Source organism: Manis pentadactyla, chromosome 6 (assembly GCF_030020395.1).
Source record: "Manis pentadactyla isolate mManPen7 chromosome 6, mManPen7.hap1, whole genome shotgun sequence".
In the NCBI taxonomy this organism is placed as follows: Eukaryota; Metazoa; Chordata; class Mammalia; order Pholidota; family Manidae; genus Manis; species Manis pentadactyla.
In genome coordinates, this window is record NC_080024.1 from 121,848,022 (window position 1) to 121,870,816 (window position 22,795).

Below are 22,795 nucleotides of genomic sequence, written 5' to 3' on the forward strand. Positions count from 1 at the left end.
ACTTGGGTCCACTGAAGTTTAGCTAAGAGGAGCATATGGCAGAGGAGAGTATATGTCTATCTGCATTGAGATATTTATTAAAAATTGGGTAAAGTGTTCATGAATTTAGTCTATGTTGTCACTCTGTCTTGTGTGCTTTAGAGTGTTGTTGTTAATGTTGCCATTTAAAGAGGCACTCTTTTCTTGAGATGCCCACTTAATCTGAAATGAAGGCAAAACACCCCTACAGAGACCCACCATTCTCTACTTATCTCCTAGTCTACATATTTGATATCATCTATCATTGCAGATAATTAAAGCACAAGTAAAATTTAATTCATAGGTTTATTGACTTAAAATAAGTCAATATATTTTTTTTTCACTTTTTAAAAATACTTTTGAACTTTAATGGGAGGGAGCATAATAGAACAGTTCAGATATGGCAAACTATGAAACATCGACTTGACATCACATATATTTTCACTACATTTGACATGAGATTGGGATTATGTCACTGAGTTATTTATGAAGTAAGTTTTTTTTTTTTTTTGAGAGGGCATCTCTCATATTTATTGATCAAATGGTTGTTAACAACAATAAAATTCTGTATGGGGACTCAATGCTCAATGCACAATCATTAATCCACCCCAAGCCTAATTCTTGTCAGTCTCCAATCTTCTGAAGCATAACGAACAAGTTCTTACATGAACAAATTCTTACATAGTGAATAAGTTCTTACATGGTGAAGAGTACAAGGGCAGTCATCACAAAAACTTTCAGTTTTGATCACTCATTATGAACTATAAACAATCAGGTCAAATATGAATATTCGTTTGATTTTTATACTTGATTTATACGTGAATCCCACATTTCTCCCTTTATTATTAGTTATTATTTTTTTAAATAAAATGCTGAAGTGGTAGGTAGATGCAAGATAAAGGTAGAAAACATAGTTTAGTGTTGTAAGAGAGCAAATGTAGATGATCAGGTGTGTGCCTGTAGACTATGTGTTAATCCAAGCTAGACAAGGGCAATAAAACAACCACGATGCAGAAGATTTCTCTCAAAACAGGGGGGGTGAGGTTCTAAGCCTCACCTCTGTTGATCCCCAATTTCTCACCTGATGGCCCCCCTGCGACTGTGCCTGTCTTATGTTGTTCCTCCCTTGAGGAATCTTACCCGTCTCTGGCTAACCAGTCATCTTCCGGGGCCATACAGGGAAATGTAAAGTTGGTAAGTGAGAGAGAAGCAATATTGTTTGAAAAGGTTAGCTTTTTACTTCTTTGCAGATTTATGCCCTGTGGCTTCTATGCCCAGCATTTGTCTTAAGATATCTTTACCACTTGGAGGAATTATGATACTCAGTGAATTCGATATGAGGCACGAATTCTGTTTAAGGGTTGTAATTAGGAAGGAAGAAGAAAAGCTATAGATGTAGCAGATGGAAGAAAACATGGGAAGATTGATTATTTCTTTGACATATCTTCTTGTAGAGTAACATAAGCATGTATAGGTTTTCAACTACTAATTAAATTGTGCACACACATTAACATAATAGGAATACAGTTACATAACCAAAGCAGATCTATAATTGCCAGCCATCACCAGTGAATCCAAGAAAACCAGTTAGGCACCCTAGGCATTTGTGAAAATTTGTCTATGATATAATGGATATTGTCCAACTGTACTTGAACAGTCTGAGAGAAATCAGACAAATTAAAACAACCCATTCCTGGGAACTGTTCACATCCCATATGTTCTTTTAACAGTAGATAGTCTGTAGTTGTATTTTGGAGTGCTACAACTTGCACTTCTTCTAATTCTTGGTTGAGTTCCAACAGTATAGATCCAGTCAAATTTGTTGTTTTACTGTATGCACAGGCCAGCTTAGATATCTCCTTCTTCATTCCAATGGCAAGTCCAGGAACCGGTGGGATGAATGCAGCTACGACTGCAGCATCACCTGGATCTTTGTTGAGGTTTTTTGATGATCATCTTCTGGTATGACTCTTCCAGAGAGTGCTGATGTTGGAAGTTCTTCTTCATATCGTATCTTAATTCATTTTCTGGGTAGCCAAATTAGGCTTTGATCCTCTGTATAAACACACACAGACCCTTTGCCCACACTTTGATATGCCCTTTATACCATTGTGTAGAACTCATTGGAGGTCACCACACAGGAACTGCTTTTTTTTTTTTAAGAGAAAGGAATATTATCAGAAAAGTGTACCTCCACAGCTGATCATCTGACACCCTTTAAGTGATCAAAATTAAGGCTATTTAAAGCATGCATTAATCGTTGATTTACAGTTAGTTTTATCCTATCAGGGAGTAATCCCCCTTCTAATAGATTTTTAAAGTCACAGATTTATTGACAAATCACAAGGTTTCATGCATAAGTGAAATACCTCAGGATCTTCTTAAGACTGTGTACTACAAGACCCGTGGGTGATTCATATGCAATTAAAGTTACAGAAGCACTGGGCTAGGATGTGTAGGTGGAATCCTTTCTCCAGAAGAAGGATCAAGCCCCTTGAGTGTGTCTTTAAAATACCTTTTTCTTCTCTTCCTTCTCTCAGTGATACTACATTTTGCACTTTGTGGTTCCAGAAAACCATCAATATAGTCCTTTTATTTCATAGTGCTTCTGCAAAAGTATTTTCTTTTTGCATATGAAATTATTGAAATATTAGGCTCATAGCATTTTTTCAACGCAAACTTAAAATGCCCTTGCTTAAGTTAGATATTAAGTTAATATAATTAAACTTTTTTATTGATGTGAAATATACTTATCATAAAATCTACCATTTTAACCATTTCAGTGTACATTTCAGCATAATTACCTTTTATATTAAACTCATAATTGAAGAACAAGGAGCAATTTCTGCTTCTTTTATGTTTCAGTAGCTCCCATAGGACCCAACCCTCCCACAGATAACAACTACAGACTGTAGGCAAAATAAAAAAACAAACAAAAACCCAGAAAAGCCTACCCCATCCAAATAGTTATATGAAGGCACTGAGGAGTAAACATGAGCAGGAAGATAATGAAGAGGAGTTGCTACTTAGCAAAGGGATCAGTATAGGGTGTCACATGTTTTTATGGCTTTTAGCCAGAGGTCAGGCTAAAGTTGGTGCCATGTGGTGTGGCTAAAATTCCTGTAGAAAATATAGAGTCTTTCTGGCCTGAAGAACAAGAGGCAGAGCTTGGGAAAACCACAACTTTTGGAAAGTGAGTGGGGAATTTAGGAAGAAAGAAATTAAGAAAGAGAAAATTCCTAATTCTCTGTGTAAATTCCTCCCAAGTTTCTGACTGACCCCTGAACCATTCATTAACAGGATGGATTTCAGCCAAGACTAAAATAATTTATTTGAGATTTGAGTTACCTCTCAAGAATTAGTGTTTGCAGTTTGAGTAAAGTCAAGATAATTGTCCCATAAAATAGCAATATATATATTCTTTATAAAGAAATATTACAAATTCCAGAGCTCCACAACATAATGTTTACAATGTCTAGGATACAATCCAAAAATTTTTGGCATTTAAAGAGCCAAAAATGTGACCCATTCTCAAGAGAAAAGACAGTCAATAGAGACCAAGATGACCCAGATGTTGAAATAAGCAGTTAACAGAGTTTATAGTCACTATCATGACTATGCTAAAGGATATAAATGAAAATATGTTCACAATGAATGAAAAGATAAGAAATATCAGTGCAGAAATAAAAACCATAAAAGGAACTACATGAAAATGTATGTTTTTATTAAATTAAAAATTCACTGGTTGGGCTCAATAGCAGAATGGGAATAATAGAAGAGAACATTTGTAAATTTGTAGATAGTTCAATAGAAATTATCCAGTCATAAGAGGAGAAAGAAAAATACTTTTAAAAAAGTAAGCAGAAATTTGTAAATTTGTGGGACAATATCAGAAGGTCTAACACACCTGTAATTGGAGTCCCAGGAGGGAGAAGAGAGAATGAAATTAAAGAAGAAAAGAAAAAGAAGATAAAGAAGAAGGAGGAGGAGGGGGAGGGAGAACAAGAGGAGGAAGAGGAGAAGCAATGACAGGAAATTCCTCAAACTTTGCCATAGACTGAGATTCAAGAGGCTTATTGAATCTCAAGTTGGATAAATACAAGGAAAACTACTCCTGGGCCTAAGAAAGTCAAACTGCTGAAAACCAAAGACAAAGTGAAACTCTTGAAAGTAGATAGAGAAAAACAATACATTATGGTGATTGTGGACTTTTCATTAGCAACTATAAAGACCCTAAGGTAGTAGAACAATATCTTTAAAATGCTAGAAGAAAAAAAAAGAACTGTCATCTCATAAATCTGTATTTTTGAAAAATATTCTTTAAGAAGGAAAGCAAAACAAAAAATGTTTCACCAATAAAATAAAACTAAGAAAACATACTGCCCAGGAGACCTGCATGGCCAGAAATGCTAAAGGAAGTTGTTCAGGTTAAATGGAAACTCAGAACTTCAGGAGGAAATGGAGAGTATCAGAATGTAAATATCTAGACAAATATGAAGGTTTATTTAAAAATTTTTCTTTAAAAACATATAGGGATACTGAAAGCAAAAATAATATTATTCTGTGGGACTTACAATGTATGTAGATAATATACGTATGAACCTGTAGCATAAATAACAGGGAGCACAATACAGTTTCTACAGGTCTCTGAAGTATTGCATGATTAGCCCTAATCAGGCTGTGAGAAGTTAGGGATGTGCCTTGTAATCCCTAAAGCAACTAATAACAAAATAATGCAAAGAGATATAGCTAAAAGGTTAATAATAAAAAAATTTATATGAATTTTTAATTTTTAAAAATATTGAAATTATTCAAAAGGAGCAACAATGGAACAGAAGGGTGAAACACACACATAAAACAAAATAAGGAGCAAACAGAAATGTGAAATGGTAGACCTGTTTTCTAACCATTTTAATAAACAGTTTAAGTGTTCATTGACTAAGCACCCCCAATTGAAAGGTAGATATTATTAGACTGTGTAAGAAGCAAGACTCAACTATATTCTGCTTATAAGAGGTGAACTTTAAATATAAAGATATGGATAGGTTGAAAGTAAATGAATAGGGAAAAATATGTAACATACAAACAATGAGCATTAGAAGGATAGAGTGGGGATATTAATGTCAGATAAAATAGACTTTAGTATTAACATCAGCATTAACAGAGGTAAATAGGGATATTTTGTAATGATAAAAGGGTCAATTCATCACAGAGACATAGTAATCATAGTAACAGCTTTAAAATACATGAAGCAAAATTTAACAGAATTATAGGGAAAAATAGACAATTTCATGATAATAGTTGGAGATTTAAATAGCATCCTAGAATGAACTGATAGAACTAGATTTTAAAAAATCAGTAAAGATGTATGAACAATATTATCAAACACCTTGTCTTGACAGATACAGAACACCGTGCCAACAACTGCAAACTCCACATTCTTTTCAAGTATATGTGATAGGTTCACCAATATAAACCATAATATGACTCTGGGCCATCATACAAGTCCCATTACATTTAAGTGATTGAAATCCTATAGTTTATTTTCTGACCAAAATGTAGGTAAATTAGAAATCAATAACAATAAGATCACCAGGAAATTTCCAATGTTTGAAACAACACACTTCTAAATAATCCATAGTCAAAGAAGAAGTCACGAGGGAAATCAGAAAAGATTTTAAACTGAATAACAGTGAAACAAAACACAGCAAAACTTGCAGGATGCAGCTACAATATCACTTAAAGAGAAATTCACAGCTTCAATGCTCACATTAGGATACAAAGTCTAAAATCAAGGACTCACAGTTCTATCTTAAGAAGCAAGTAAAAGAAGAGCAAAATAACTCAAAATAAGTAGAAAGAAGAAAAGAGCAGAATTCAAGAGAGAACAAGCAAACAATAGAGAAAATTAAGCCAAAAGCTGGCTTTTTGAAAAGGTCAACAGCTATACTTTAACAAAAGAACACAAAGAAAGATAAGGGAATTACAAGTTACAAATGTCACATACAAAAGTGAGCTTATCACTAGAATGGCTACAGACATTAAAAAGGAAAATGATACTGTGAACAAGTTTATACCAACAATTGACGACCTAGTTTAAATGGACAAATTTCTTGAAAATTACAATGTATTAAAACTGATACAAGATTAGGCAGGACATTTGCATAGCTTTGTATCTATGAAAGAGATTGAATTATCAAAACTTTCTGACAAAAAAAGTGCTGAGCCAGATAGTTTTACTGGAAAATTTTATTAAACATTTAAGGATGTTTAATAGTATGAATAAATATAAAGAAACACCAATTTTGACACAAGACTTTTAGAAAACAGAGGAGAGAACACTTCAAACTGGTTTGGCAAGGCCAGTATAACTAACTTTATTACCAAAACCTGACCAATGTTACATAAGAAAATTGCTGACCTATATCTCTCATGAACATCATATATTTAAAAATATTTAACAAAATATTAGGAAATAGAATTCGGCAATATATAATTAGGACAAGTAATGTTTATTCCAGGAAAGCAAGGTTGATTGAACATTCACAAATCAATCTATGTAATTAGCCATTGATTAGAATAAAAGGGAATAATTATGTGAAATACCATTAGAAAATCAATACCCATTTTATGATAAAAGCTCTTAGCAAGCTAGGAATAAAAGGGAATTTCTGTAATCTGATACAGGGCATTTACGAAAAACCTACAACTAACATCATATTAGTGGTGAAATATTGAAATCTTTTCTTCTAAAAATGAAGAACAAGGTAAGGATGCTTGCTTTTCACCACTTCTGTTAAACAGTGCCCTGAAGGTCTTCATCACTGCAATAAGGCAAGGAAAAAGAAATAAAAGGTATTACGATTAGAAAGGAAGAAGTAGAATTGCCTCTATTTGCAGATGACATGACTGTGTATGTTAAAAGTCTTGAGGAATATACAAAACTGAGAGAAACTTAGAAAGACCTAAATAAATGGAAAGATACAACATATTTATATTGGAAGACTCAGTATTATTATTATATCAATTCTTCCTGAATTGGTGTAAAGATTTAATGCAATACTTTTGTAGAAATATTTTTTCTGGGAATTACTTTTTTTGGCAATTCTACTCTAAAATTTATGTGGCTATATGAACAACCTAGATTACCCAATTACCCTAGATTATCTTGAAGAAGCAGAATAGAGTTGGAGGATTCATCTTACTTCAAGACTAATTATAAAAGTACAGTAATTAAAATGGTGTGATACAGACATAAGGATAGACAAATACATCAGTGTAAGAATAGGAAGTGCAGAAACAGACCTATTTTCAAAAATGCAGAAATGAGGACCATTTCAATGAAATTTGGAGCAGGCAAATCTAAGCAATAGTGAAAACAATCAGAATGGTGTTTGACTCTAGCGAGCTGGTGATGGGGATTAACTGGAGGAGTGTGGGAACTTTCTGGGGTGATGGTAGTGTTCTATATCTAGATGCAGATTTAGGTTTCACAGATGTGGGCATTTGTCATAACTCTGAATGTACAATTAAGAGTTTTGTCCTTGTATGTAAAATACACTAAAAAAACCTGTAAACAAAGACTGAACTCCAGTTAATTATATGCATGCTCAAGTTGTAAGGGGAAGTGATTGATACTTAGAATTTGATTTGAAATGCATAAAACATAAGTTGGACGACTCGATAGAGGAATGAGTAGTGAATACTATGTGATAAAGCAAGTACAGTTAATTGTTAATGGTAAACTGTACATACAGGGTATTTGCTGTAAAATTTGAAATTTTCCATAAAAAAATATTGGGGGAAAGAGCAATGAAAGAAGGCGGCAAGGAGCACAACGTTTTTTGATGGACTCTTTGATTTCTTTTTCTTTGATAAAATATTGATGTTCATAATTAAGGTTGAAGATTACCTATGTTGGTAGAGACACTGCTTGAAGATCCTTTATCTCCGTTAAGTAAAATGGTGTCTTTAGCTTCTTTCTTGGGACACAAATTTGGATCTGTCTGAGCTTGCTCCCTAGCTGTTTGTGTCCTTAAAGTGTTGGTCTCACTATTTCCAAACTGTCTGCCTGAACATACACACCATACAAAGTGAAGAGACAGCACCAGGAAACAGCACATATGGCTACATTCCCTCCTGCAACAGATCCACAAAATGAGTGAAAAGATATAAAACAAGCAAAATTCTCTCTCCTTCCAGAATCCACAAACAGCATGAAAAAGAGCGCTAACAATAGGCCAGGAATTTCAAAAGATTCTAGGAAGATAGAAAGCAGAGACGCAGATAGGAAGGAGAACACAGCTGGGACTGTTTGAATGATTTGGAGCTACTCCAAGAGGCAACAGACAGAATAAATCAATTGTAGAGCTGCATCAAACCTATGAAACATTAATGAAGTTTATAAAGAAGACCTGTATGGAGAGGCACAGTGTGTTTCCAGGCTTGTTATAAATATACTATTTTCCAAAACCAATCTATAGAACCAGTGTAATCACCATCAGAATAACAACAGTTTTTTTAAATGAAGATTGACAGACTGATTCTAAAGTCCTTATTGATAAAAGACTGAATGAAAATAGACACATAGTTTTAAAAAGATGAACAATTAGCGGGGATATTTGTCTTCTGAGATATGGGAACATGCCATGAAGTTGTATTGTTTGGGTGTGAACTCAATGCAGGGATAACCAGTTCAACGGGATCTAGTAAAGAATCTAGAAACAAATTCATGTAGATGTTAAAATTTGGTTTATAATGAAATTGGCATTTCTAATGGGAGAGAAAGATGGGTATTATATAAATGATTATTGGATAATTGGCTCTTCATTTGAGGAAAAAAAACTTTATTGAATGCCGTATACAGAGGGACACGGGGAATCTAGACAAGGGACGGAGGAGGGTCAATGGCTTGGTGAACTACAAGGTGATGCTTCCAGGTGAAGTTTGCATTTGCTGGTGGAAGACACATACTGCCTATCAGAAAGCCAGCTGTCTTAGCTCAGGCTGCTGTAACAAAGATACCGTACACTGGGGGCTGAACCAACAGACATTTATTTCTTACAGTTGTAGAGGCTGGGGAATCCAGGACCCTGGTCCTGGCAGATGTGGTATCTGGTGAGGACCTTCCTCACGGTCAGCAGGTGGCTGCCTTGTATCCTCACATGGTGAAGAGCAGAGAGAGAGGAAGTGCTCTCAGGTCTTGTTTTATAACATCACTGACCCCATCGTGAAGACGCCACCTCTGTGATCTGATCACCACTCCAAGACCCCCTCTCCAGATCCTGTCACACTGGGGGTCAGACTTTAATGCATGAATTGTGGGGGACACAAACCCTCAGTCCATAGTTTAACTGTACTAACATAGTACCAACAGTTATCCTGGCTGTTTGCCACCTTCTCTGTGCAGCACTGGGAATGGGAGAATGGCGGAATATCTGCAGTCACCTCTGGTCTGGTGAGAGAAGTGGGACTGTCCTAGGCAGGCTGGGCCTGGAGACTTTTAGGCACTCAAGCAGCCAGGGTGTGAGCGTGCCAGCTTGCTGTCTTACAGAGCAAGCTGTTACCAAAGATGGCTATTTTCTCATATGGCATTTTTATTTCTTGAGTTTGCTATTTTAAGTATTGGCTTGGTATATGTGACATTTTAACATAAGGTGGCAGTTCCCCGGGGTCTGGCATTTGAGCACCAAGTGGAAAGAATGCAGGAATCTTCTCGGGGACAGCATTCCAGGCAGAGGGGCTGGCAGGCAAAGGCCCGAGAGGGGCAAGGGACCCCGTGTGACTGGAGGGGAGTGAGCAGGGTAGACGAGTCAGAGAGGGAGCAGAGGCCAGATCAAGTCAGCTGTAGGAAGGAAAACCAGATGGGGGCTTCCAGGGAGAGTGTGGCCCACAGTTTCCCAGCCAGTGGTCTCCATGTGCTGGAGGCTCACAGAAGTGGAAGCCAGCAGCAAGTGTTGTAGGTGTGGTCAGGGAATTGAGAGACAGAGAGATGGGGTTTACCTGCAGATCGGAAAGCACTCCAGAAAAGTTCTGCTTGGAGGAATTAGCACCTAAGAATTATTAGAGCAAGGCCTGAGGTTTGCAGGTGAGCATCCTCTCTAGGTGTCAAAGGAGGTGGGAAGTGGGGGCGGGCTTCCCTCCTGCATGGAGTCCACAGGTGCCCACCCCATGTGGCCTGGGCAGCTGAGGTTTTCTCACGTTAAATGTCAGGCAGATGCACATCCACTCCTCCCGGTGAGAGCGCCTACCCTAGCACCTGCGATATAGAAACTGCAGAGCCACCGCTGGCCTTGGGCCTCCGTCTGGCCTCGGCGCTGTTGTGGCCATGGGGGGTCTGCATGTCGTTGTCCTCAGGGTGTGGTGCAGGCCCCAGAGAGCCCCCAAGATCTGGAGGCCCCAGAGAACCGCACAGGCTTTGTTCCGTCTGTGGGGTGATCTGTTGCTCTCTTCTGGTCATCTGTTGCTTTCTTTGTGTCTTAAATATATAACTTCTCTGTGGCAGGTGCTTCATTAGCCAAAATCTGCGATAGAGGGGAGGGCCTGGACCACCCACTTCAGAGAACTTTTCCTCCTTCCCTGTTCCCATGGGAAACAACTGGGGAGTGAGGTTAACCTGAGGTCCTGTCTATTATAAGCTACAGAGGCAGGCAGAGGAGAGGTTAATGATATTTGCTGGAAGGAAGGGTGGAGGACAGCTGTTTCTTATTTGCTCAGAGTGTTTACGCATATAAATGTTAAGCCAGAGAAGTGGCCACTATGATTTTAGACCTCAGTGTTAAAGTGAATTCAGATTTTAGCCCACAGGACAAGGAGTGTAATAAATAAAGGTCTGTAATTAATAAAATCATCTAAAACTGGGGAGAGGATACAGAAAAGGGTCTTTGTTCTCCCTTCTCAATTCCCATGCAGACTCTTTTTGGGTCAAAGTGTGTTATAGCTGTTTTTTTTTTAGCTCCCTATTGCCTTTCTTTTCATTAATGAAAAAACACTGCCCTCCCAATTGTTCCCAAATTAGAGAGTGAGAGAGGCAGAATTGAGTTAGATCCCTGGGTATGGTTCTTGGAAACTGGTGTTGCATGTTGGGTAATTTGATCTTGTGGCAATTACAAGGGTTAACCATGAAATATAAAAAGCCACTCAGTGTGGTACTTTAAAATGAGCTCTGTGTGTGAGACTCATGCCTACATTTTCCATTCATGTAACAGAAATGTTTGGAAAATGGTTTCATGACTAAAGTTCAGATAAAGTTGGGATGACAAGAGAAGGGCATCTGTATACGTGATTTCTTCTAAAACTAGAGAAGATAAAAATACACACATGACCCTTTATTCCTCGGGCTAAATCTAAGGATGATTTCTTGAGCATTCATCACTTCTTCTGACTGAAACTGAAGAGTAGTGCTCGTGAGTTTTTTCTCATTCAGATGTCAGGTGCTTCATTAAGCAAATTCCGTGGTAGAGGTGAAAACCCGGGCTGTCCAGTTCGTGGAATTTACCCTCATTTCCCCTTCCAGTGTGTAAAAAACTCCAGAGCCAAGTTTCAGCTAGTGTCCCTGGTAAATTTTGGAGACTCAAGGTCAAGATCAAGGCTTATTTTTTAGTGACTTTGAAATTACAATTGTAATTCAAAACAACAGAATAACTTCACTGGATGAATAGCACAAAATAAGGACATTTCCTTCTAAGTTGTTCTTGTTTCTTTCTAGCATAACACAGCTGGTGTAAACTGTGAAACGTGTGCAAAGGGTTATTACCGTCCCTATGGTGTTCCACCTGATGCCCCCCATGGCTGCATCCGTAAGTTTCATTTCAATGTGGTCTCTCAGACTTTATATACTGTACGGCTTCTGGGAGGTCGTCGGGATAAAATCTGAGTGGGTAGTGGTTCCCTTTCTTCCCACTTTCTTCATAGTATTGGCTCTAATCCTCAGTAGCTGTGTGACATCAAACAGTTACGTCATCTCTCTGAGCCTCAGATTTCTTACATATAAGTGGAAATGAAAATATATTCTCTAATATTAAATTAAATACCACCAAAAACACCTAGGAAAATACCAAGCATTGGGCCTGTCACATACTAGGTCTGCAACAAATGTTGATTCCTCTGTTTTTGGTTGTTTTGACATGTTTCTTCAATCTCCAGTGATTTCAAATTGTTTTCAGAATTAACATCAAGACAACATAGTACTGGTTTCACAAGGATTTAATAACATCATAATATTTCAAATAGCTATAATTCATTGAGCATTTGCTATATGCAAGACATTGCCAAAATACTTTCACAGATGTGTTATTTAATTATCACAGCTAACTCGGGACATTGTGTTATTGTTCTGATTTGTAGATGGGGAGACCCAAGAGCCTGAGTATCAAGTATTTTGGCCCAGGTGACAGACCCACTACCTGGATGATCCAGGGTGTTGTTCATATCTGCCTGATGCCCCTGTGTCACACCACATCCACCACACAGAAAAATGCCACTGCTTTTTCCCTGTGGAATTATCTGTCATAGGTCATAGGTTTTATCCTACTTGTGTAACCTACTTGATTCTTTTGTGTTCTCTGGCTGTCACACTTGGAAAACAATACCAGTCATGAATTTGGCCTCTGTGCTCAGCATCCCCCCAACTTCACTTATCAGATCATTACTGTCTGAGAGCATCCAAAGTCCAAAGGGTGTGTAAACCTGGTGTGCCTCTTTCTCGGGCATTCTTAGTTGTCCAAAGCACGTTCTGGTTTCCTTTCCCTCTTCTACATCATCCTATGAATAAGTCCACCACTTTTCTGTGCCCACAAAGAACAGATATTGGCAAAGGGGAAAGGGACATTTCAAATGCAGTCATACCTTCTTAGGAATCTCAGGTCTCCACCACTTTTCTAGTTTCCTCTTTTATCACTGAAGTGGTCTCACTGAGATACTGGAGGCTTAGCAAAGAATCCACAGGACACAAAAATCCTAAGCAAATTAAGCGAAGGACACCAGGAGAATCCAGGCTGGAGGGATGTGTGATGCTAGCGGCTTCTCCATTCTCCTGGTTCCTCCCAGGGCATGTACTTAGCTGAGCTGGGGTGGTATTTTTGCTGCCCAAGGTGAGGACCTGCTGGGTCAAGAGAAGCTCCCAGGTTGGGGGCCATTGAGCCTCCTGTAGCCCAAGCCTGTCTCCCTGGAATGCAAACCTATCGGTCATGTTGGTTTCAAAAACGGCCTTCCGTCTGCTGTACCACTCGAACCTAACATTTGGGTCATGATGCAATCTTTCTATGCTGTCCACGGGTTATATATCAATATCTAGGCATCCCACCTGTGTGTCCACATCACAGCTGTGTGATGACCGCCAGGTGGGCATTCATAGTTGGCTCAGAGCTGGGAGAGGCTGTGTCCAACAGATGTGCCCAGCACCCTCCCACAAGCCCCCTCGACTGTATGTCGTGTGGGCTTTGCCTCTTACACAGGGAGATGGGCAATGCTCAGTGTAATAAACTGCATTCTCGAGGCCTTCTCATTGTGGATACGCAGTGTGAGAGCCCGTGAGGTCCAGTTGTGAGAACTGTAGAGCGGGTATGAAGTGGAAAACAGGCTCTGCCTTTCTAAGAATAAGTGTGGTTATTCTATGGACGAGTGATAAAGTATTAAACATTGCCTGAGAAGTCCTGGGACATGTGTGCCTTATGAAGTGCAGGAGGGCCAGATCCCTTGTAACCCGAGATCTCTCTCAGCTTGCAGCTGTAACCCTGAGCACGCGGATGACTGTGAGCAGGGCTCAGGCCGCTGCACCTGCAAGCCCAGTTTCCAGGGGCACAACTGTGAGAAGTGTGCGCCCGGACACTATAACTTCCCGTTTTGCTTGAGTAAGTACCTGCAGTGCAAGTACAGGCTCCCTTCTTGGCACACAGCAGGGCTTGGGCATTAACACCGAGGCCGTGGCAGGCAGGGCTGGGGTCGGGGTGGGGGTGTCCAGACAGGGACCAGCTAGACTGCATTCATGTATATTATGAATGTGTCCCCAAAAGCTGGGAACATAAAATTCATATGAGTACATTTTAAAGTCTTATTTATCTCCAAAGTGTTAGATTGTACCAGAGACATTACCATTTCAGTAAGTCAGAAGGGTCAAATATTGGCAATTTCAACTTACCACACTGATCTGTGTGTATGATTTTCTTCATAAACCTGGAAGAAATGTCAAGGGCTTCCAGATGTTCATTTGCATGGATAATGTGTGTGTCATGTATTGAGTGGCCAGGGGGATGTGTTGCCCCTTTCCCACTATACAATAGACCCCGTTATCATCGGCCCCCACCTCGCCTAATCTAAGTGAACATTGCAGCATCTCAGAGAGAAAATATACATATGTGAGAAATGTCATAGAACATAAAGCAGGAGAGTCTATGAAATCAGCTATGCAAACTGGGACAAGAGCCATGGTTCTGGCTGTTTTTCACAACAGTGTGAAGACTGCACTTCCGTGTTAGGACAAAAAGACGCTGTCTCACAAAGGGACACCTTCTCACTGCTGCATTAGCTTTTGCTCAGCCCCACCTCACAAGCGTGCACCACAGAAGAAGGGTACTGAGCTGCAGGGGATGGAGGCAGGACGCATGTGAACAGGTGATTGTGTGTCCTGGCTCACCTCCTGCCCCAGGGTACCTGTTACATCAGCACCTACTTTCCCTGTCAAGTGTCCTGGTTTGAAGGATAAATTATATGATCATCTTATATTTAAAAGAACCAGTTTTTAAGCCCAAACACAGTATTGGTGCTTAATCAGTTTTAGAATCTGTCAATGGAGAGAGGCTGGGCAGCAAATGCATCTGCCCTTTTAGTGAAAAATGAAGCCAGAAACAATGTTATGGTATAAACAAAATTTTAGGGAAAAAAAACTTGAAAGAAAACGCTTTTCAAAACTAGTCTCAATTTTACATTAAACCAATAGAGATGCTAAAGAAACCAAGCTCATCCCTACTCAGACTGAGTCCCAACTAATGTGAGCACAAAATATCCATTTTTGCTCATTAATAAACAAATCAGAAGGTCTGTCAAGTCTGGTTTCAATTACTTGATGCATTTTACATCAGAAATATTGTCTTTCTTTAGTCTGCACATGATGTTTTTTCACTAAATTAGAGACGGCTTCTCCCTAGTTAGTGCAATTTCATGTTTTACTTTACTGTCTCCTGTATCCTTCTCTGTTTTAAAATTTTTTTTAATAAACCTTTTTTCTAGGAATTCCTGTTTTCCCTATTCCTACTCCAAGTCCAGAAGATCCAGTAGCTGGAGATATAAGAGGCAAGTAACATCTCTTTTGGTTTAACTTCAATAAAGATGTTATGCTCAGTGGTTCTTTCCCACCTCCTGTGCACGCTGCTATTCCAAGTTCAGATCATCCTAACTGGGGTGTGACAGGGGCCTCATAGGTGCCTCCTCTTGGGGCTCCTGGCCACTGTCATTCTCTACTTGAGTCTGTCCTTTGCAGTGACGCTACCTGATTCCAAGGAAACTAAATAGGCTTGAATTATATATCACAAACTTGCTTAAAAGCCTTCCGTGGCTGTCAGTTGCCTGTTGTCTTATTTGGGTTCTCCATAAGGAGACCCTGAGAAAGAATTTGAGGGAAAGCTGTTTATTTGGGAGGTGATCCCAGAAACAGCAGTAAGGCCGTGAGTCAGGGACTGAAGGTTGCTGTTGTGAGGCTGCTTCAGCAGCCAGATCCTTCCGGTGCACCTCAGAGGTGTATAGGAGACAGCATTGAACTTGCTCAGCATTACACAACTGCAGGGTGACTTCAGTTACTTGCCATTAGTGGAGGGCCATCTCTGGGCCATTAACTCCCTGGTCCTGCAGCTAGAAAAGTCCCCTTGGGCAGAGTGGCAGGGCTGCATAGTGAGCAGCCTCTGGGGTGGAGAGGTGAGCAGCGAGAGGGTGTGAGTGCTACACCTGCCTAATCACTTCTTCTGCACGGGTTTTACGATTGTCTTTTGTGCACAGCACCGTTTCTGGTTGTTGGAGACTTAGCAGTGAGCAGAATGGAAAAAAATTCCCAGCTCTTCTGTAGCTCATATTCCAGTGAGGGGCCTCATACAATAACATAAATAATATATAAACCACTTAACAAGTAAAATGCCTTCTATGCTAGATAGTGATATGCAGGGTTGTGTCCTACCCAAAGGTGCTACTTTTAAGGGTGAGCCCTTCACATTATAGGCATAAGCTAACTCAGAGAAGAACATTCCAGGTCTTGAGGTTCAATTCTGGGGCTGTGTGCCATTTCCTGTGTATTCCCATATGACCCACATAGAAACGCACATCCTTAGAAGGACATGCTTGCACCAACATATGGGCACAACACAAGCACGCAGCCTGGGACTGTGCCCTGTCTGGGTCATGCTCAGAGCACCCACTGAGTTGGCTTCTCATCCCCCAGGGTGCCAGGAGAGGCCTGACACTCACATGCTCATTTCACAGGGGTGGAGGTAGAGTGAGGTATTTGTGAGAATGTGTGCCCCTCCTTCTGCTATGTCCAGGGTGTGGGTGGGCAGAGAAGGGGCACGTGTGACCAGACAGGGAGACGGTCTCTGGAGCGCTGTCCTTGGCAGGGGAGTTCAGTTTCTGCCACAGTGTAACAGCTCAGCGGGCAGCCTTGACCGTGAGTGCCAAGAGAGGTTAGAGAAAATGAGGCTTGCAAATTTAAGTAGGATGGTTGGGCCAGGCTTCCTCTAAGAGTTAATTAAGCAAGGACCTGATGGGGGTGAGCAGTGAGTTCTGCAGGTGTCTGGGAGAAGCATCCAGACACAGGAAAAGGAAGTACAAAGCCATTGGGGCAGGAGCATGGGGGAAGGGGATCAGGTGTTACTTGACAAAAGAGAGAGCAGATGTGTGAAATTGAGTGGGTGCATGCCAGAGGGGTAAGGAAGGGATGCACTAGGGACCTGATCATAAGCCCTTGTCACCCTTTGGACTTAACCTTGGATACATGGTGAGTTTTGCAAGGAGAAGTGTGTTTGCATAAGGATCTTTGTAGTTATTATGCTGTAAACCAGCTGTAGGGGGAGAAGAGAAGAAGTAGGGAGCCGTCAAGGGAAGCAATTGTGATAATCCCTGGGGAACAGAAGTGGTGGCTCAGACCCAGGAGGTATCAGTGGACGTGACAAGTAGTGGAGAGACGGTGGACATAATCTGCAGATAGAACCAGCAGGATCTGCCGGGGATGCGGGACTGGAAGTCGGGTGTGAGAGAAAGAGAGGCCACTGGGGAGACTCCGAGGCTTCTGGTGCAGCAAAGAGAAGGCCGTGTACCGTTTCCTGAGGTGGGAGAGGCCTAGGGAGAGGGCGGTGTGCGTGGCTGAGGACGGCAGGTGGACACGATGCTGGGGCGCCCTCTTCTGGTTGCTCCTTTGTGAAATAAGAATCAAGGTCGAGGGCAGGTGAGGATGGGGACGGAGCTTGGCGCTGAGGAGAGAGAAGGATAAAGGTGTCACCTTGGAACGTGGCGGAGCGGCAGGGCGTGGGGGAAGGTCAGAGCATCTGGGGGCAGCATGAAGGGCTCGTCAGAGGCCTCTTACAGCGGGATCAGTGCACCTCTTCTGTTCCTGCTCCTGCCGACTCACCCCCAGCTCCTCTGCCAAACCGCGGGCTGCGTGTTCACGTGTGGGCTGTTAGCTTGCCCCTCATCAGATGCTTGGTCATATGAGGACAGCTCTGCTTGCCTCAATTTTTAATTTCCACGGTGGTCCCTACCGCGTATCCTGCCTAAAGCGGTATCAGCCGACGTTTCCTCAGATGTCTGTTAATTGGCTAGCGTGCAGTTTAGCGTCTGAGCCTTGATTAAGCACACATCTCTGTTTTCTTCCACAAGGATATTTTAGATCTCCATTTACTGTCTGTTTACAGTAATCTTTTTGTTATTCCTTTTTCTCCCCACTGGAAAAGAAATTTAATTGAACTTGAAAGGAAGTTCAGCCATCTTTTACAAAATATTAGGGAAGCCCTAGAACACAGCCTTGGGGGAGAGTTTTAATTAATACAGTTAGATCGATTTGGAAATTGCATGCACAGATAGCCACTACAGTTTGGTCTTATATTAGTGCATTCTAAAAACAGCCAATTCAGGTTCTAAGTCCAGGGGATGAACATTAAAAGCACAAACGTCTCAACTGCCAGAAGAAAGGCAACACTGAATAAAACCAAACAACCTCCCATCCCTGAGAATTTAATTCATTAAGACCCATTGATGGTTTCTTGTCTTCTAATACAATGGTCTTACACAAGGCTGCTTTGGAATCCTTTGCTTTTACAAAATATAAATTCCTGTGTATCACCCCAGATCTTTTTATTATTATTATTAAGGTATCATTGATATATACTCTTATGAAGGTTTCACAAGAAAAACAATGTGGTTATTACATTCACCCTTATTATCGAGTCCCTCCCCATACTCTATTGCAGTCACTGTCCATCAGTGTAGTAAGATGCCACACAGTCCCTATTTTTCTTCTGAGCTACACTGTCTTCCCCATGTCCCCACACACTCCAATTGTGACACCCTGCAATCCCCTTCTCCCTCTCTCCCCACCCGTCCTCTCCCACCCCTCCCCTTTGGTAACCACTAGTCCCTTCTTGCAGTCTGTGCGTCCGCTGCTATTTTGTTCTTCAGTTTTGCTTCATTGTTAAAATAATCCCACAATGTTGTTCTTAACTTTTTATCTGAAAGGGTTAGGGTTTAGGAAGGAGAAGGAGTGGGACTTAGCTAACTCTTGGAGTTATCTATTCTTTGAACCCTTGTAGAAAATCTGTTCAAGTGCATGAGACTTTCCTTCCTTGATAAGTAGGGTGAACCCAGTTGAATCTGCGTTTTTCAGGATCTTCCTTGTGAGACCATGTTGCAGATTTAGATGCTAATGTTATTGATGGAAATGTAGATATTTTAAATATGAGATTGGTTTGAATGTGTATACTTATCTAGGACATACCTTGAATATGGCTTTTAAAATAAGTTATCAGCTTATATTCTTAGTATAATAGAAAGAGCATGGCCTTTAGAATCAGGCAGGCCTGGGTTCAGATCCTGTCTTTGCTCTTCTGGCTGTGTGACCTTGGGCATGTTAGTTAACCCTTCTGAGCATCTCTTTCCTCAAGTATAAAAGACTTACCTATTTTACAGAGCTTTTGCTTGACTTCAATATTTGCTCATAATGAAGTCAAGCAAAAGCTCTGTATTTTTAAGAACACTTACTTATTAAAAACACTGTGTGATGTCAGAGGGGGTCCTGAGGTGAGTTCTCACTAAGTTTTCAGTATCACAGATGTTTCACTCATCTGTTGTTGTGTAATACATCACCCAAACTCTATGGCTTAACAAACACAAGCTACACCTCACAGTTGTGTAGGTTGGCTGGGCAGTCTTCTGCTGGATTTGCTGGAGGCTCTTCTGGGGCTGTGCTCAGATGGGACAGCTGGGGGCTTCTCTCCACGTGGCCTCATTCCACTGCTTAAAAGCAAGTCACGAGACTCATGAGTGATTTCAGTAACTAAGGTGCTGTGAAGGATGACACACTAAGACAAAGAACAGGAGAGGGAGGGGGAGTCACTTGTAAAGACTGGTTGGGGAAGACCTTCCTCGGAGTTGACTGTTGGACCTCAAGGGTGAGAAAGAACCAGGAAGGGTCCTTACAGTCAGAGGGAGCGGCCAGAGCAGGGCCCTGCGTAGGGAAGTCCCTGTGGGAGGGAGTGGGAGGCTGCCTGGCTGCCTGGCAGGCCTTGTACCTGGAGATGAAGCAGGACAATCCGAGCATAGTTCCCGAAAGCCATGTCTGCTCATAGTAGGACTGGATTTATGTTAGTTTCCTTTCTTCTAAAAAATAGAAAGTAGAAATACATTTAATTCAAGGTTGTCATTGGATGGGGATCTATTAATTTGAAATTTCACTGTCTAAGGCTCAGATTTGGGGGAAAAAGTGTTTCTACAGGGTTAGATGTTAAAAGATTATAGCTGTTTTGCAAACTAGTGCCCACCCTGGATGTTTCTTAGGGGCATCTCTGACCTTTCCTGAATATTTGTTTTATTTCCCTTTAAGCTGTAGTCTTCCGGGTTAAGAATGTCTATAAGGCATAGGTACTCATATTCTCAGTTTCCATGACAGAAACCTGGGGGAAGGGAAGCTGATAAAGAAATGGAGGATGGTGGCCCCCTCTGAAAGCCTCCCCCCTTCACAGGGTGTGACTGTAACCTGGACGGAGTTCTCCCCGAAATATGTGATACCCGCGGAAGGTGCCTGTGCCGCCCTGGGGTTGAGGGCCCCCGGTGTGAGGCCTGCCGCGTGGGTTTCTACTCCTTCCCAATTTGCCAAGGTAAGTGGGCAACATGTAGCCCAGTGATCACCAGCTCTGCAAGCTAAGGTTCCTCATGCAGAAATGCAGAGGCTCTTCCTGGCAGACCTGTGGCCTGCAGCTTAGTAAACGAGCCCCCGGCTTCTACCTGTGTGTTCCAGGCAACCGTCCTACCATGGCACCTCCCTTTTGTCTTGGCAGCCCTGCCACTCCTCTCGCCGGGGGGTTAAGCACATGGGCTGGGTCAGCTGTCTAGGTGTACACCCTGACCCTGGACAGGAGGTGGTGTTGGAGCCCTGTTTTAGGCACCTGCCAAGTGCACGAGGAGGCAGGGCATTCCAGGGAGAGGGGGTCTCCCTCCCTGCTGGGCCTGTGTCCTAGGGTCTCGTTGGTGAGAGTCACTGAGGGGATGGAGGGTTGGAGGAGGAGGGGCCTGGCCCAGTCCCTGGGGCATAACAGGTTTGCAGGAACTGCTGGGCAAGCAAGCAAATGAGTGAATGGATTTGCCCACGTTCTCTGCCTCCTGCCCACTGCTGGCCATTGTTCTTCCCCAGTGGCTGATGAAGGGAAAGGGGGAAGAAAGAGGAGGAGATGATCGGTCAGGGCCCAAGACAGGAGTTAAACACTCCAGGTACTGTAATAAGACGGGGACTTGCCCAAGGTCATTGGGTGCTACCCCAAGTCATTAAGGGCTGGCTAAGCAGGCTCTGGGCTGGCTTCCCAGGAGGCTGCTAGAGGAATGGCTGAGTGTGAAGCCCAGTACATGGTAGCACAGCTCAAGGATAGAAGGACTCTAGTCCTTCTGCCTCCCCAGCAATTCTTGGCCCCCAGGAAGCCAGGCAGGGCACAGAGGCAGAGACGCTCAACAGGCTGCAGGAAAGCAGCCTCCTCCTTACTTTCTGCCTGTCTAATCTTACTCAAGTGCTTCTTATTTGCAAAACCCAGTTAGCATCCAGACATTCAGAACACTGATTCAGGTGAACCCAAAAAATGCCCTTTGTAGTTTCCAGCCTCTGAACACAGTGGGAGGCTAGAACTGGCACTGAGCAATCTCAGCAAGGTCAGCCACACCAAGGAACCATGAGCACGGAACAGAGCAGGAAACCCCCACCCCCAAGCTGGAGGTAATTCAGTGAAGAGCAAGATTTGCACTATCAACTTGGGCAAGTTCCTTGACCCCTCTGTTCCTCAATTTCCTTTAATAGTGCCTGCCCTAGTGCAATGTGTGGGTTGTGCATGCACTGGTGGGTACTGGGAAGCACTCACTTGCATGGTGACTATTGTTCTTCAACCCTCTTCTTCTGCCCCATGCTTCCCTCTTCATCATTTGAACAGCCTGTAGCCCAATCCCAGTTGTGTCCTAGTTTGCATAGTTGTCTGTATGCCATATCCCAAGCCCTCTCTTTTCCTCCTGGCCCCCTGGCATGCCCTGTTCATGGACCTCTATCCTCTGCCCCAACTTCTCAGCCTTTGCCACTCTGAAGCCACAGAAGCTGTCAGCAGTTCCTGCCTAGAGATTTGGTCACCTGGCAGGTGGAAGGGTAAGGAAAGGAGGGGGAATCTCTCTTTTCTTTCAACCAGAGAATTCAGTATTTGAAGTTACTGGAATGCCCAGTGCATTTCCCACAGAAACTTCAGCACAGGTGATGCTCTTGTTGGAATTCTGTGTCATGCTAGAGGTAGATTCTGTGCTAAACTGGCTCCATGGTCTAGTGTGGTATCAACCTTTACATGATACTGTTTCTGTGGAAAAATATCTCAAGTAATGGAGCTTTATAGCACAAACTGGGTATGCTGACATTTATTTTAAGCTGGAGACGTAGAATCTCTCATTGACAAAAGAAGAAGAGTGGGATGGAGGCCTTACATTTCAGATGCCCACCAGGGCCAAGCTGAGAGGAACTTAGGTTGGGAGTGGGCAAGATTATGAGTAGTGAAGACGAGATCTATTCAACAAAAGGAGAAGGATCAGGGCAGGTAGTTTATCTCATTCCCCCCAACCAGATATTTAAACTGGGTCAATCACAAATATGCCTTTTCTAGCCCCCCTTTTTTGACACTCCCCAGTTATGTCTTAAATGTAAGCTCTTTGGGGCAAGGAGTGGACAAGAGCATCTCTTGTTAATTTTCTAAATAATTTACCAACATTCATGTTAGTTCTGTTTCAGTTGCCATCCTTTTAGCAAAAGCAAAATACTCTGTGGCTGACAGTATCTCAAAGGTTTTCTTTTTTCTTCCTTATGCCAGCCACCGTTGCAGACTCATTGTGGTAGAATTACAGATATTCCAACCTAGTCATTCAGTTGGCAAGGCTGTTAGATTGTGCCTTTGTGTTTATGGATACAAAGGTAAAGAGTAAGATGACATTTTAAAAATTCTCTTTTCCACATTCTTCACTATTGAACAAATTCATTTTAAGGCAGGTAGAAAACGCAAGAGTGTCTTCAGGATAA

At 41.8% G+C, this 22,795-nt stretch overlaps 1 protein-coding gene across 7 annotated transcripts in view; it reads left to right on the forward strand.

The window, feature by feature from the left end:
- LAMA3 (laminin subunit alpha 3) overlaps positions 1-22,795 on the forward strand; it is a 242,243-nt gene that overhangs the window by 74,759 nt on the left and 144,689 nt on the right. For 6 of the 7 annotated variants that reach the window (XM_057504103.1, XM_057504102.1, XM_057504098.1 and 3 more), the window contains exons 9-12: positions 11,726-11,816; positions 13,737-13,868; positions 15,244-15,306; positions 20,229-20,363. In XM_057504103.1, the coding sequence (XP_057360086.1) occupies positions 11,726-11,816; positions 13,737-13,868; positions 15,244-15,306; positions 20,229-20,363 (421 nt within the window). The remainder of the gene's footprint in view (positions 1-11,725; positions 11,817-13,736; positions 13,869-15,243; positions 15,307-20,228; positions 20,364-22,795) is intronic. The other variant, XM_057504100.1, reaches the window with a different exon arrangement.